Source organism: Pleurodeles waltl, chromosome 2_1 (genome assembly GCF_031143425.1).
Source record: "Pleurodeles waltl isolate 20211129_DDA chromosome 2_1, aPleWal1.hap1.20221129, whole genome shotgun sequence".
In the NCBI taxonomy this organism is placed as follows: domain Eukaryota; kingdom Metazoa; phylum Chordata; class Amphibia; order Caudata; family Salamandridae; genus Pleurodeles; species Pleurodeles waltl.
The window spans coordinates 770,973,272-770,986,170 of record NC_090438.1 but is presented as its reverse complement, the minus strand read 5'-3'; the positions used below and the strand labels follow the sequence as shown (position 1 = coordinate 770,986,170).

At 44.2% G+C, this 12,899-nt stretch overlaps 1 protein-coding gene across 4 annotated transcripts in view; it reads left to right on the top strand.

Annotated features, from left to right (window-relative positions):
- The window catches only part of LOC138268402 (serpin B6-like), a 425,145-nt gene that overhangs the window by 288,066 nt on the left and 124,180 nt on the right, over positions 1 to 12,899 (top strand). For all 4 annotated transcript variants that reach the window (XM_069218030.1, XM_069218013.1, XM_069218004.1 and 1 more), the window contains exon 6: positions 8,707 to 8,874. In XM_069218030.1, coding sequence (XP_069074131.1) covers positions 8,707 to 8,874 — 168 coding nt within the window. The remainder of the gene's footprint in view (positions 1 to 8,706; positions 8,875 to 12,899) is intronic.

The following is a 12,899-nucleotide window of genomic DNA, read 5'->3' as shown; positions in this document are numbered from 1 at the left end:
CACCTCAAATAGACTTGTTTGTGACAAAAGAGAACGCAAAATGCCAAAACTTCGCATCCAGATACCCACACAGGCAGTCCCACGGCAATGCCCTATGGATGAACTGGTCAGGGATATTTGCCTACGCTTTTCCTCCTCTCCCTCTCCTTCCTTATCTGGTAAACAAACTCAGTCAAAACAAACTCAAACTCATATTAATAGCACCAACTTGGGCAAGGCAACCCTGGTACACAACGCTGCTAGACCTATCAGTAGTACCCCCCATCAAACTGCCCAACAGGCCGGATCTGTTAACACAACACAACCAAAAGATCAGACACCCAGATCCAGCATCGCTGAATCTAGCAATCTGGCTCCTGAAATCCTAGAATTCGGACACTTACAACTTACCCAAGAATGTATGGAAGTCATAAAGCAAGCCAGAAGGCCATCCACCAGGCACTGCTATGCCAGTAAATGGAAGAGGTTTGTTTGCTACTGCCATATTAATCAAATCCAACCATTACACGCAACCCCAAAACATGTAGTGGGTTACTTGCTTCACTTACAAAAATCTAACCTAGCTTTCTCTTCCATTAAGATACACCTTGCAGCAATATCTGCATACCTGCAGCCTACCTATTCAACTTCCCTATATAGGATACCAGCCATTAAAGCATTCATGGAGGGCCTAAAAAGAATTATTCCACCAAGAACACCACCTGTTCCTTCATGGAACCTCAATGTTGTCTTAACTAGACTTATGGGTCCACCTTTTGAACCCATGCACTCCTGCGAAATACAGTTCCTAACATGGAAGGTTGCATTTCTCATCGCCATTACCTCTCTAAGAAGAGTAAGCGAGATTCAGGCGTTTACAATACAAGAACCTTTTATACAACTACACAAAAATAAGGTCGTCCTAAGGACTAATCCTAAATTTCTACCAAAAGTTATTTCACCGTTCCATCTAAATCAAACAGTGGAACTTCCAGTGTTCTTCCCACAGCCAGATTCCGTAGCTGAGAGGGCACTACATACTTTAGATGTCAAAAGAGCATTAATGTATTACATTGACAGAACAAAGAGCATCAGGAAAACTAAACAGCTATGTATTGCATTCCAAAAACCTCATGCAGGAAACCCAATATCAAAACAAGGTATAGCCAGATGGATAGTTAAATGCATCCAAATCTGCTACCTTAAAGCTGAACGACAACTGCCCATTACACCAAGGGCACACTCAACCAGAAAGAAAGGTGCTACCATGGCCTTTCTAGGAAACATCCCAATGCAAGAAATATGTAAGGCAGCCACATGGTCTACGCCTCACACATTTACCAAGCACTACTGTGTAGACGTGTTATCCGCACCACAAGCCACAGTAGGTCAAGCCGTATTAAGAACATTGTTTCAGACTACTCCCACTCCTACAGGCTGAGCCACCGCTTTGGGGAGATAACTGCTTACTAGTCTATGCAAAACATGCGTATCTACAGCGACAGATGCCATCGAACTGAAAATGTCACTTACCCAGTGTACATCTGTTCGTGGCATCAGTCGCTGTAGATTCGCATGTGCCCACCCGCCTCCCCGGGAGCCTGTAGCAGTTCGGAAGGTACCTTCAACTATTTGTATATATATTATTTTAACCTTAAATAGGTACATACTTAGTCACTCCATTGCATGGCCACTATTACTACAATACAACTCCTACCTCACCCTCTGCGGGGAAAAACAATCGAAGATGGAGTCGACGCCCATGCGCAATGGAGACAAAAGGAGGAGTCACTCGGTCCCGTGACTCGAAAGACTTCTTCGAAGAAAAACAACATGTAACACTCCGACCCAACACCAGATGGCGAGCTATGCAAAACATGCGAATCTACAGCGACTGATGCCACGAACAGATGTACACTGGGTAAGTGACATTTTCAATTTCATTTACCTTTGGCTGGACCCTATATCTTTGCTGGCTTTAGAACTGTGTGTTCTTTACCCCTGTTAACCAGTAGTGAAGTGCTTGTGCGCCCCTTTTTAACATGGTCAAATTGGCATGCTCCAAGTTGGCATATTAAACTTGCCTATAGGTCTGTAGATTATGGTAAAAAATGTACCCATGTATTGGAAGTTAAATGCTGCTAGTTGAGTGGAACACTTATTGTGCCATTTAATACAGTAACAGTGCAAACCTGATTTTAGCCTACCATTGTAGTTTGATTGTAACTGTGTGAAAACTGCAATTCGTCCTGTCAAACCATTTTGAAAGGTCAAAATCTTCCTTTTAATTATTAATAAGTAACCCCTACATAGGTATTGTAGCCCACACAGCATGGTGCATGGTATTTAAAAGTAAGGCATGTAGAAAGTTAATGTTAACATGTTCCTACAGTGACTAGTATCCTAAACCTATTTTTTTCTTTGGCCGACCTAGCTGTCCCATGCAGAAAACCAGAGCACATATTAAGAAATCATAATACTGAATCTTGGAAATAGGACTAGCTAGAACAATAATGGAAAGACTATTGTAATATTTATTAAAAATCCAACTCAATGATTAAGTCAATTTTCAATAATATTATGGAACTGTGACCTTTAGAAAGTTACCTTTTCTCTGCCTAAAGTTCCAGGCAGCTAATTTGCTTTTGCTTTCCAACTTCTCCCAGTCAGTCCTTAACATTTACGTAGGTGTGCAAAAGGAGTGAAATGCCTCCAAGGCTCAAACAATAGGCTGACCTGACCAGGCAGCGAAAATGTTTTTGAACCTTCGAGAATATGGTGTGGGCATCCTTTTTGACACTCCTGTGTAAGATCCTGCTGGAATATCAAATCCTGCTTGACAGGCCGATCTGGTTTACATAGAACACATGAGGTGCACTTAAAAGGCAGAGAACAGGATGCTGAGACAATCCTTGTGTATCTATTGTCTGGTAGCTGAAGAACCCTGCCTTTTTCATAGCAGCTATCTGTCTCTGGGTTTGTTGTGGGCACACTGGCTGCCCTAAACTGGATTGTAGTGTTAAATATGGGAGTGCCCTATAATTACCATAGTACACTCCCTGCCACAAACCCACTCCTTAGAGCACAAGTTGAATGTGGTATAAGATTTTTGCCATTTTGAAAATGGCCAAAGTGGGCAGACTTGGTGTGGGGTGTTTTACACCATTGGTTAGAGCATGCCTGGAGGCCTTCTCACCCACTAGCTAGTGCTGGGCATAAATGCAGCATCTTCAGGCACCCAATTGAATACACTGCTGGATCTGAGGAAGAACAGAAGAGGACTGGACCTGCTTTCTGACCTGAGGGAAGCCCTAAACAACTGGACATGTTCTCTCTTGTACCTAGGGCAAAGAAATAGACTCCAGGGCTCATAAGGCTGACCTCCTGTTCAAGCTACAGGGATGCTACAAGTGGCTTTTTCTGCAACTGCTCCACTGACTAGTAGCAATTGGATTTAGACTGGAACCTGCTGTAGGCCTTTACCTTACATATAGTCAGTCTGTAAGTGCCCCCTGAGAGGTTCTGGGGAGCTTTGGAAGTATACTGTTAAGGTCGCCTGGGACTTAAAGGACCAAGGCAGAAGATTAAATGTTTGACTAGGTCAAACCTGGTTGGTCTATCCAATCCACGCTGATTCGCGGCTGCCTCAGTTTATGCCTGGTTTCTGGTTTACCATAACCATTGACTGTAATCGATATCATTTCTAGGCTCTATTCCTACTTTATAGCTTTTAAAATTCATCTCTCAATTCCTCTTATTGGACTTTTGCCATTTTGTTTATTACATTTGCCTCTATTTTTCTAATTCAGTTTGGGATTTTTATTGTTCGGCATTTGGACTTTATAAAAACGACCAAAAGAATGTGATCGAGATCATTGTAATGCCCAACTAGGCACCTGGCAAATCGTTGGTAAGTGATAGCCCTACTGGTGATCACAAATGGAATATTCACCACGGAGTGCCTTTTAGATTGGATGAGGAAGCCTTATCCACTGATTGTGGCATGCTCCATCCTTGGCAACCTCATTCCACCCTGGTAAGATGATACTACCAGGGCCTATTCAACCTCATTAGAAGGGAGTCCTTAATAAAAAATATTCTTTTATTAGTGGGTACCTTAGGCACAGCTAAAAACATAAAGGAATAATAGATGGGTATGATGAACAATTAATTCGTATTAGGCCAACATGTTTCTGCCCTCTTGCTGATATCGGTCAGGTGTATTCATTAGGGAAAGTGGGTTTCCTGTCTCTACTTCTTACCCTTATTAGATCGAGTGAAGTACGTAGTTCTCGTAAAGGGAATTCCTACTTTAGCAACAAATACAGGTTGTGGTTCCCTACCTTCTGGGTTCTGGCCTCTTCATGGTCTGATTGGAAGTGATACCCTCTGAGGTCACACATTCATCAAAAGGTGCTCGGGCAGAAGACCTACTAGGCCTCCGTAACACCAGCCACTTGTGCTTTTTGACCTTATTCCTCTTTTTGGTACTGTATAAATTCTTTGCACATAACACTACGTTAAGCCTATCTTCTCTGTTGCAAAGCTACCAGATGGTTGAGCCCAGGTTAATTTAGTGGCCTCAAGGCTTCACCCTGGTTGTGATTGTTTGCTGAGGTGGGTAGCCAGCTCACTGCCTGGGTGTTACACTGTTTTATCCATACTTGAAATAGCTTTTTTCCCCATTCCCTCCTTATGTAACCACATCTTAAAGTGGTCAGATGACTTTGTAAGGAGGAATCCCTCCAAATAAATGAGAATATATATTTTTGTGTGTATTCTGACTTCAAGAGGAAGTCAGTGGAGTTATTTCATAAAAAGAGTGATACAATATCTGAATCATTTAGGAAGCTGAATTCATGCCAAATGCTAATCGAATACTATGACTGGCATACAGCTTTGGCCCTCCTTACAAGTGCATGTGAATTCCGATGGGCCCAGTAATCATAGTTACCAGGCGAGTCAGAACTAGAACTTTGTATATTTCTGCCTAGATTTCAACTTCTGAAAGTAGGCAAAATCGCCATGTGAAAACCCAAGGGGAATCCTATGGGAATCTGTGCGTAAACACCACTTCAGTCATGTTATTTCCTCACCATCTGAAGTATCAGAACCCCACCCCCCACCCCTAATGGTAATCTTTGAGTGGGAAAATGATGAGCAATTTAGTAGGCAACTCCTAATTGGGGGCCTAAGAAATTAACCTAAGATCACACTAGATTGACTGTCACCTTAACCATCTCATCCTTACTCTCCATCCCATCATTCTCCTTCACATTGTTCGCTGCATTAAACTGGTGGCCCTTGATAGCCTTTGTTATGTAGAGAAGTGAATGCAAAATAACATTTAAATTAAATTGAATAGCTTGTAAGTTTAGTAAAGTGAAAGGAATCCATTGTAGGTTTCTCCTGCAGTCAGGTTCTGCTTTCTTACAGAACCCATACAGCTTTCTGCTGTTTTCTAAAGAACCTGTTTGGGTTTCTGCAGAACTCATTGTAGGTCATGCCTAAGGACAGCTTCAGCGTTCTGTTGTCAAATACAGGGCAATACATAGATTGAACTTAGTCATCCCTTTATTCAGAATTGGATGATTGTCTTGTCTGCCTCATCATGGACAACATTTAGGGATTGACAGGTGGCCTTAAAGATGGCAAAATCAGTACCAGGAACAGGGGCAGCTAGTCAACATGGGTGTCAGTTGGGGTTCCACTCTTTGTTATTGTCATTTGTTTTTAATTGCACTAGTAGTGAATTAAATATTTTTCACTACTAGTGAAATAAAAATGAAGTACAATTAGCTGAAATGGGACCTTTCCTGGCAAACAGTGCTTTCAAATGCATGATGTGCATGTTTGAAGGTGAGAGCGTGTTTATGTGAGATGGCATGTGTATGTGTGAATGTATGTGTAGCATGTGTGTTTTAATGAGTGAGTCAGCAACAGGTAGGGAGCAATAAGGTGAAAGATTTAGTACCAGGAAGTGAGATTGAGAGAGAGTGAGTGAGACTGAGGATATAAGTAGCTGTGAAGGAGAACAAATTAGTATGAGGGAGTGTTAGAGATGTTGCAAATCAATGTAAGAGATAGTGAGTAAGAAAAAGAGAAAGGATGAGTGCAAATATAAATGAGAAAGTAAGATTGAATCAAAGTGAATTTGAATGAGTGTAAATGTGCCAGTCAGTGATTTACAGTAAATGAGAGTGGGAATTAGGAAGTGAGAGTAAAAGTGAGTGCAAGAGAAAGTGACAATGAACGAGTGACTGCAAGTTAGTGAGTCTGTAAATACGTGTTGGTGAGATAGTGGTATTATGCTTGTAAGTCTGCTGTATGCCCTGGCATTTTCAATGTAATTTTTGTCTTACGCAGGTGCCCATGGCAAAATATTTGTGCTGGCAATCGAAACTGACCTCCTTGGTGTGGTATTCCCTTAGACTTTCTTCCATCATTTCTCCTGTTTAGCTGAATTCATTTCTTTGGGTTTTAGGACTCTGTGCACTTTACCCCTACTAACCAGACCTAAAGAGCATGCTCCCCCTCTTTTAAGCATGGTAAATCGGCACACGCATAAATGACACATTCAGTTTACTTGCTAGTCCCTAGTAAAATGTACTGCATGTACTCAGGACCTGTAAGTTAAATGCTGCTAGTGGGCCTGCAGCACTCATTTGACACCCATTAATTTAGCCTTTTAAACATGCCTCAGGCATGCCACCGCAGCCTGTAGTGCAGTTATAAACCGATATTTCGACCTGGCAAAATAAACCTTTTGCAAGGTGAAAACTTCCTTTTTTCAAAATGTATGTCACCAGTAAGGTAGACCCTAACTACTCATAGGACAAGGTGCATTTTATTTAAAAACTAGGACATTTAGGCATAAGTTCCTAAAGTCATTTTTCACTAATAACCTCAACGGGAGAATGTAGAAATATACATTTACACACAAATCAAATTAATTGTAATTTAAAGTCCTTTTTAGTGGTAAAATCCGAATTTAAGTCTCTGTTCTGAAAATTCCACTTTTAGATAGTTGTCATTTTCATGTCCTAACCATTTGTGCCTTCCTCTAGTGTCCAGGGACACATAACTGTGAATTAATCTGTTGTTGGGGTTTGTGTATTGCTTTTAGACAGTAACCCAAAAGGGGCTTAAGTATGGTTAGGATGGGCTGTCCTTGCAGGATGACAGGGAAAACTGTATTCAGCCCTACTTACATTTCAAAGGCTCCTTCACACCCAGTCCGGCTGGAAAAAGAGTTAACTTTTTCTATTGGTTGCATTGTTTTAGGTTTTTTTAGTCTTTATATTTAAACTTTGTCTTAAGGTTACAGTAAGTCGGAGTCAATGGTGCCATTTCTTTGCACCAGTAATAATTGTGTCACTGTGATGTGCTTCAAAACAGAAAACAATCTCAGTACCTATTTCTAAGTAAACCTGCCTGCTGGGAAGCAACCATACTGCAGTGTGTGTGTGTGTGTGTGTGTGCATGGGGGTGTGCGTGTGTAGAGGGGTTGTGTGAGTGCGTGTATGTATGTAGGGGGTGTAATGTGTGTATGGGAAATGTTACGTGAATGCATGTATGTGCGCGTGTGTGTGAGTGGTGTGAGCGTGCGTGTGGGGGGTATGTTTGGGGGGTTCAATGGGGGGGCGGGGGAGTCCTACCCTTGGGGGCTGTAGGGGGGGGTCGTGGGTGTTGGGGGGGACTTGGGGGAGTGGGGAAAGGGGAGACCCTAATCAGTGCCAGGGAACGAATCCCTGGCACTGATGGTGCATACCGCCATGGATTTCGTGGCGGTTGAAAACCCCATGAAATCCATGGCGGTATGTGGGGTCCTGATACCGCCGGCAGACTAGTGACGGCCACTGGGCTGGAGACAGTTGTCTCCAGCCTGGCAGTCATTATCGCCGTGGCGGACAGTGCGGGACATTGGCGGTTTGGCATATGCCAAACTGCCAATGCCATAATGGGGCGGTAATGACCGCCGGCCTGTTTGCGGTCTTACCGCCCTATTTGCACCGTCTGCCAGGGTTGTAATGAGGGCCATAGTCTTTTAATAGGAAGCACCATAGACATTTTCCATGATTAATAGCATGACAAATTACTATCTCTTGGGATGATGGGTCGTTACATCATGAAACCATTCTTTTCCTTTGGCGTCCACTTATTTTTCATGAATCTTCACTCCTGGCTCTGTATTTCATAAGTTTGAAATGTATAAGACCACTCTTCTTTTTCTTAGGTCCCTTACTTTCACTTTGTTGCGGCGAGCCGGAGGAAAACAACTTAACTTTTTAGACTGTGCAGAGTTGTTTTAAAGATACCTCTTCTGATTCATTTTCTTTATTACCTTGTTGGTCCTGCTGGAAGTCACCTTCATCATGAACACAACTTGAATGTAGGGCCAATGTCTGCCCTAGATATCTGTATAGAGGTCCAAAATGTCCCTAAAAATAAAAAATAAGATACACATCCCCTCACAACAATCACCCCCACTGTGCAAGTATGTGTTGCTTGCCTCTGTCAGCTAGACACCAAAAGTTGCCTAGTACCTGTAGCAAGACGGCATGAACCCACTTCAGAAGTAGAGCATACGGACAATTTGTCTGGTAAAGAAATGGAACTAAACAGCCAGTTTCAGCATGCTAAAATTAAAATTAATGCCATTGTCATTTGAAGATAATGATTATATGCATGCTTCAAATACATTGTTCTTGTATTTTTTATTCTCAGAATGAAACAAAGCCAGTCCAAATGATGTTTAGAAAGGGAAAATATCCTATGACCTATATTGGAGAACAACAGACTAAGATCATAGAGCTGCCTTATGAAGATAAAGAGCTGAGCATGATTGTAATGCTTCCCGATGATATTAACGATGATTCTACTGGCTTGGAAAAGGTAAGAAATTCAAGTAGTGCCAAAGTGAATAGGCTGGACTAGCATCATGGATCTGGCTTGGCTGACAAATGGAGAAAACGTTTCTTTCAGTGCATAATTCCTAATTACACCCTCTTATCCCTTCATGTTAATATGCTAAAATGGCACTTCTAAATGTTGCCCTTGCTTATGAGGGATGTTTCTTGATTTATTAGGAGGAAATTGGACCTGTAACTTTAAAACCATGTGAGTAAAATAAACTACAGTTTACACAGTGTTACTGTATTAGCACATTAGTTCAGGTGGGTGGGGCGGGGTGGTCCTCGTATTGGCACATTATAACTATATGATTAAAGGGAGGTGTCTTCAGGGCTCAGTTTATCCCACTTGTCCAATGCAGCCTGTGTAGACTAGGCCTGGAGTTATCAATTTAATATTTGAAATCATCAGTACACGAAAACATGCTGGGCAGAAAGGAGGCCAAACTCCACCCTACTTGCCTGCCTGAGCTTAGCTGGGTGGGCAGCCATCTTAAACTGGAATCAGGGGATAGCAACAGAGTGCAAGCTTTCTAGGGTATAGTGGAATGCCTGGTCTTTGTTATGGAAAGCATAAGAGCGAGAGAGACAGAGAGAGCGCTCTTTGTGTTCTGTAGTCTATTATCTAATTTTCTTCCACTTGCCTTATGGATTTCTCACTCAGGAGCAGCAGTGCATGAAGGCAACACACTTACATTTCCAGAGGTGTCGAATATGGAGGATGGTTTTGTTCTGTGACATATATGTAGTGAAATAAATTCCTTAGAATAAATTTTATTCCCATAATGCCAATACCCCAAGCTGCTGCCTGTCACAGGTCACAGTTTCCTATTTTAATTAACTCTATAGGTCTGATCGTCCAGATCTTTGAAAGGGCTACCAGCTTTTCTTTAGACTTTAGTGTATAACAGGATCCTTTCAATATCACCCACCAACGTGCATGAAGGTGAAGTCTTCATTAGGTAGAACACCAGCTGAATGATGACCACAGGATTCTGTCTAGAAGATCTATTCCATCCTTAACATCGATGCCTGCTGGCAATCTAGAGTGACATCTAATTGGCACATTGTAGGAAGTTGGCTCTGTATGTGCTATTTCAAAGTAAGGAATAGCATGCACAGAGTCCAAGGGTTCCCCTTAGAGTTAAAATAGTGGTAAAAAGAGATAATACTAATGCTCTATTTTGTGGTAGTGTGGTCGAGCAGTAGGCTTATCCAAGGAGTAGTGTTAAGCATTTGTTGTACATACACATAGACAATAAATGAGGTACACACACTCAGAGACAAATCCAGCCAATAGGTTTTGTTATAGAAGAATATATTTTCTTAGTTTATTTTAAGAACCACAGGTGCAAAGTTTACATGTAATAGCTCTTTTGAAAGGTATTGCAGGTAAGTACTCTAGGAACTTTGAATCATTACTTTAGCATGTATACTTTTTACATAAAACACAATAAGCTGTTTTAAAAGTGGACACTGCAATTTTCACAGTTCCTGGGGGAGGTAAGTTATTGTTAGTTTCAACAGGTAAGTAAGGCACTTACAGGTTTCAGTTTTTGGTCCAAGGTAGCCCACCGTTGGGGGTTCAGAGCAACCCCAAAGTTATCACACCAGCAGCTCAGGGCCGGTCAGGTGCAAAGGTCAAAGAGGTGCCCAAAACACATAGGCTTCAATGGAGAGAAGGGGGTGCCCCAGTTCCAGTCTGCCAGCAGGTAAGTACCCGCGTCTTCGGAGGGCAGACCAGGGGGGTTTTGTAGGGCACCGGGGGGGGGACACAAAGTAGCACAGAAAGTACACCCTCAGCAGCGCGGGGGCGGCCGGGTGCAGTGTGCAAACACGCGTCGGGTTTCCTTCAGTTTTCAATGGGAGACCAAGGGGTCTCTTCAGCGATGCAGGCAAGGGGGGGGCTCCTCGGGGTAGCCACCACCTGGGCAAGGGAGAGGGCCTCCTGGGGGTCACTCCTGCACAGAAGTTCCGTTTCTTGAGGGGCTGGGGGCTGCGGTTGCAGGGTCTTTCCCAGCCGTCGGGAAATGGAGTTCAGACAGTCGCGGTCAGGGGGAGCCTGGGGATTTCCTCTGCAGGCGTCGCTGTGGGGGCTCAGGGGGGACAACTTTGGTTACTCACAGTCGTAGAGTCGCCGGAGGGTCCTCCCTGAGTTGGTTGTTCTCCACCAGTCGAGTCGGGGTCGCCGGGTGCAGTGTTGCAAGTCTCACGCTTCTTGCGGGGAGTTGCAGGGGTCTTTAAATCTGCTCCTTGTAACAAAGTTGCAGTTCTTTTGGAGCAGGGCCGCTGTCCTCGGGAGTTTCTTGTCTTTTTCGAAGCAGGGCAGTCCTCAGAGGATTCAGAGGTCGCTGGTCCCTTGGAAAGCGTCGCTGGAGCAGGTTCTTTGGAAGGCAGGAGACAGGCCGGTAAGTCTGGGGCCAAGGCAGTTGGTGTCTTCTGTTCTTCCTCTGCAGGGGTTTGTCAGCTCGGCAGTCCTTCTTCTTGTAGTTGCAGGAATCTAAATCTTTAGGTTCAGGGAAGCCCTTAAATACTAAATTTAAGGGTGTGTTTAGGTCTGGGGGGTTAGTAGCCAATGGCTACTAGCCCTGAGGGTGGGTACACCCTCTTTGTGCCTCCTCCCAAGGGGAGGGGGTCACATCCCTAATCCTATTGGGGGAATCCTCCATCTGCAAGATGGAGGATTTCTAAAAGTTAGTCACTTCAGCTCAGGACACCTTAGGGGCTGTCCTGACTGGCCAGTGACTCCTCCTTGTTATTCTCATTATTTTCTCCGTCCTTGCCGCCAAAAGTGGGGGCCGGGGCCGGAGGGGGCGGGCAACTCCACTAGCTGGAGTGTCCTGCGGTGCTGTGACAAAGGGGTGAGCCTTTGAGGCTCACCGCCAGGTGTTACAGCTCCTGCCTGGGGGAGGTGTTAGCATCTCCACCCAGTGCAGGCTTTGTTACTGGCCTCAGAGTGACAAAGGCCCTCTCCCCATGGGGCCAGCAACATGTCTCTAGTGTGGCAGGCTGCTGGAACCAGTCAGCCTACACAGATAGTCGGTTAGGTTTCAGGGGGCACCTCTAAGGTGCCCTCTGTGGTGTATTTTACAATAAAATGTACACTGGCATCAGTGTGCATTTATTGTGCTGAGAAGTTTGATACCAAACTTCCCAGCTTTCAGTGTAGCCATTATGGTGCTGTGGAGTTCGTGTTTGACAGACTCCCAGACCATATACTCTTATGGCTACCCTGCACTTACAATGTCTAAGGTTTTGCTTAGACACTGTAGGGGCACAGTGCTCATGCACTGGTGCCCCCACCTATGGTATAGTGCACCCTGTCTTACGGCTGTAAGGCCTGCTAGAGGGGTGTCTTACCTATACTGCATAGGCAGTGAGAGACTGGCATGGCACCCTGAGGGGAGTGCCATGTCGACTTACTCATTTTGTTCTCACTAGCACACACAAGCTGGTAAGCAGTGTGTCTGTGCTGAGTGAGGGGCCTCTAGGGTGGCATAATACATGCTGCAGCCCTTAGAGACCTTCCCTGGCATCAGGGCCCTTGGTACCAGGGGTACCAGTTACAAGGGACTTATCTGGGTGCCAGGGTGTGCCAATTGTGGAATCAAAAGTACAGGTTAGGGAAAGAACACCGGTGCTGGGGCCTGGTTAGCAGGCCTCAGCACACTTTCAATTCAAAACATAGCATCAGCAAAGGCAAAAAGTCAGGGGGTAACCATGCCAAGGAGGCATTTCCTTACACAACCCCCCCCCCCCCCAAACGAAAGGGGATGAGACTAACCTTTCCCAAGAGAGTCTTCATTTTCTAAGTGGAAGAACCTGGAAAGGCCATCTGCATTGGCATGGGCAGTCCCAGGTCTGTGTTCCACTATAAAGTCCATTCCCTGTAGGGAGATGGACCACCTCAACAGTTTAGGATTTTCACCTTTCATTTGCATCAGCCATCTGAGAGGTCTGTGGTCAGTCTGAACTAGGAAGTGAGTACCAAAGAGGTATGGTCTCAAC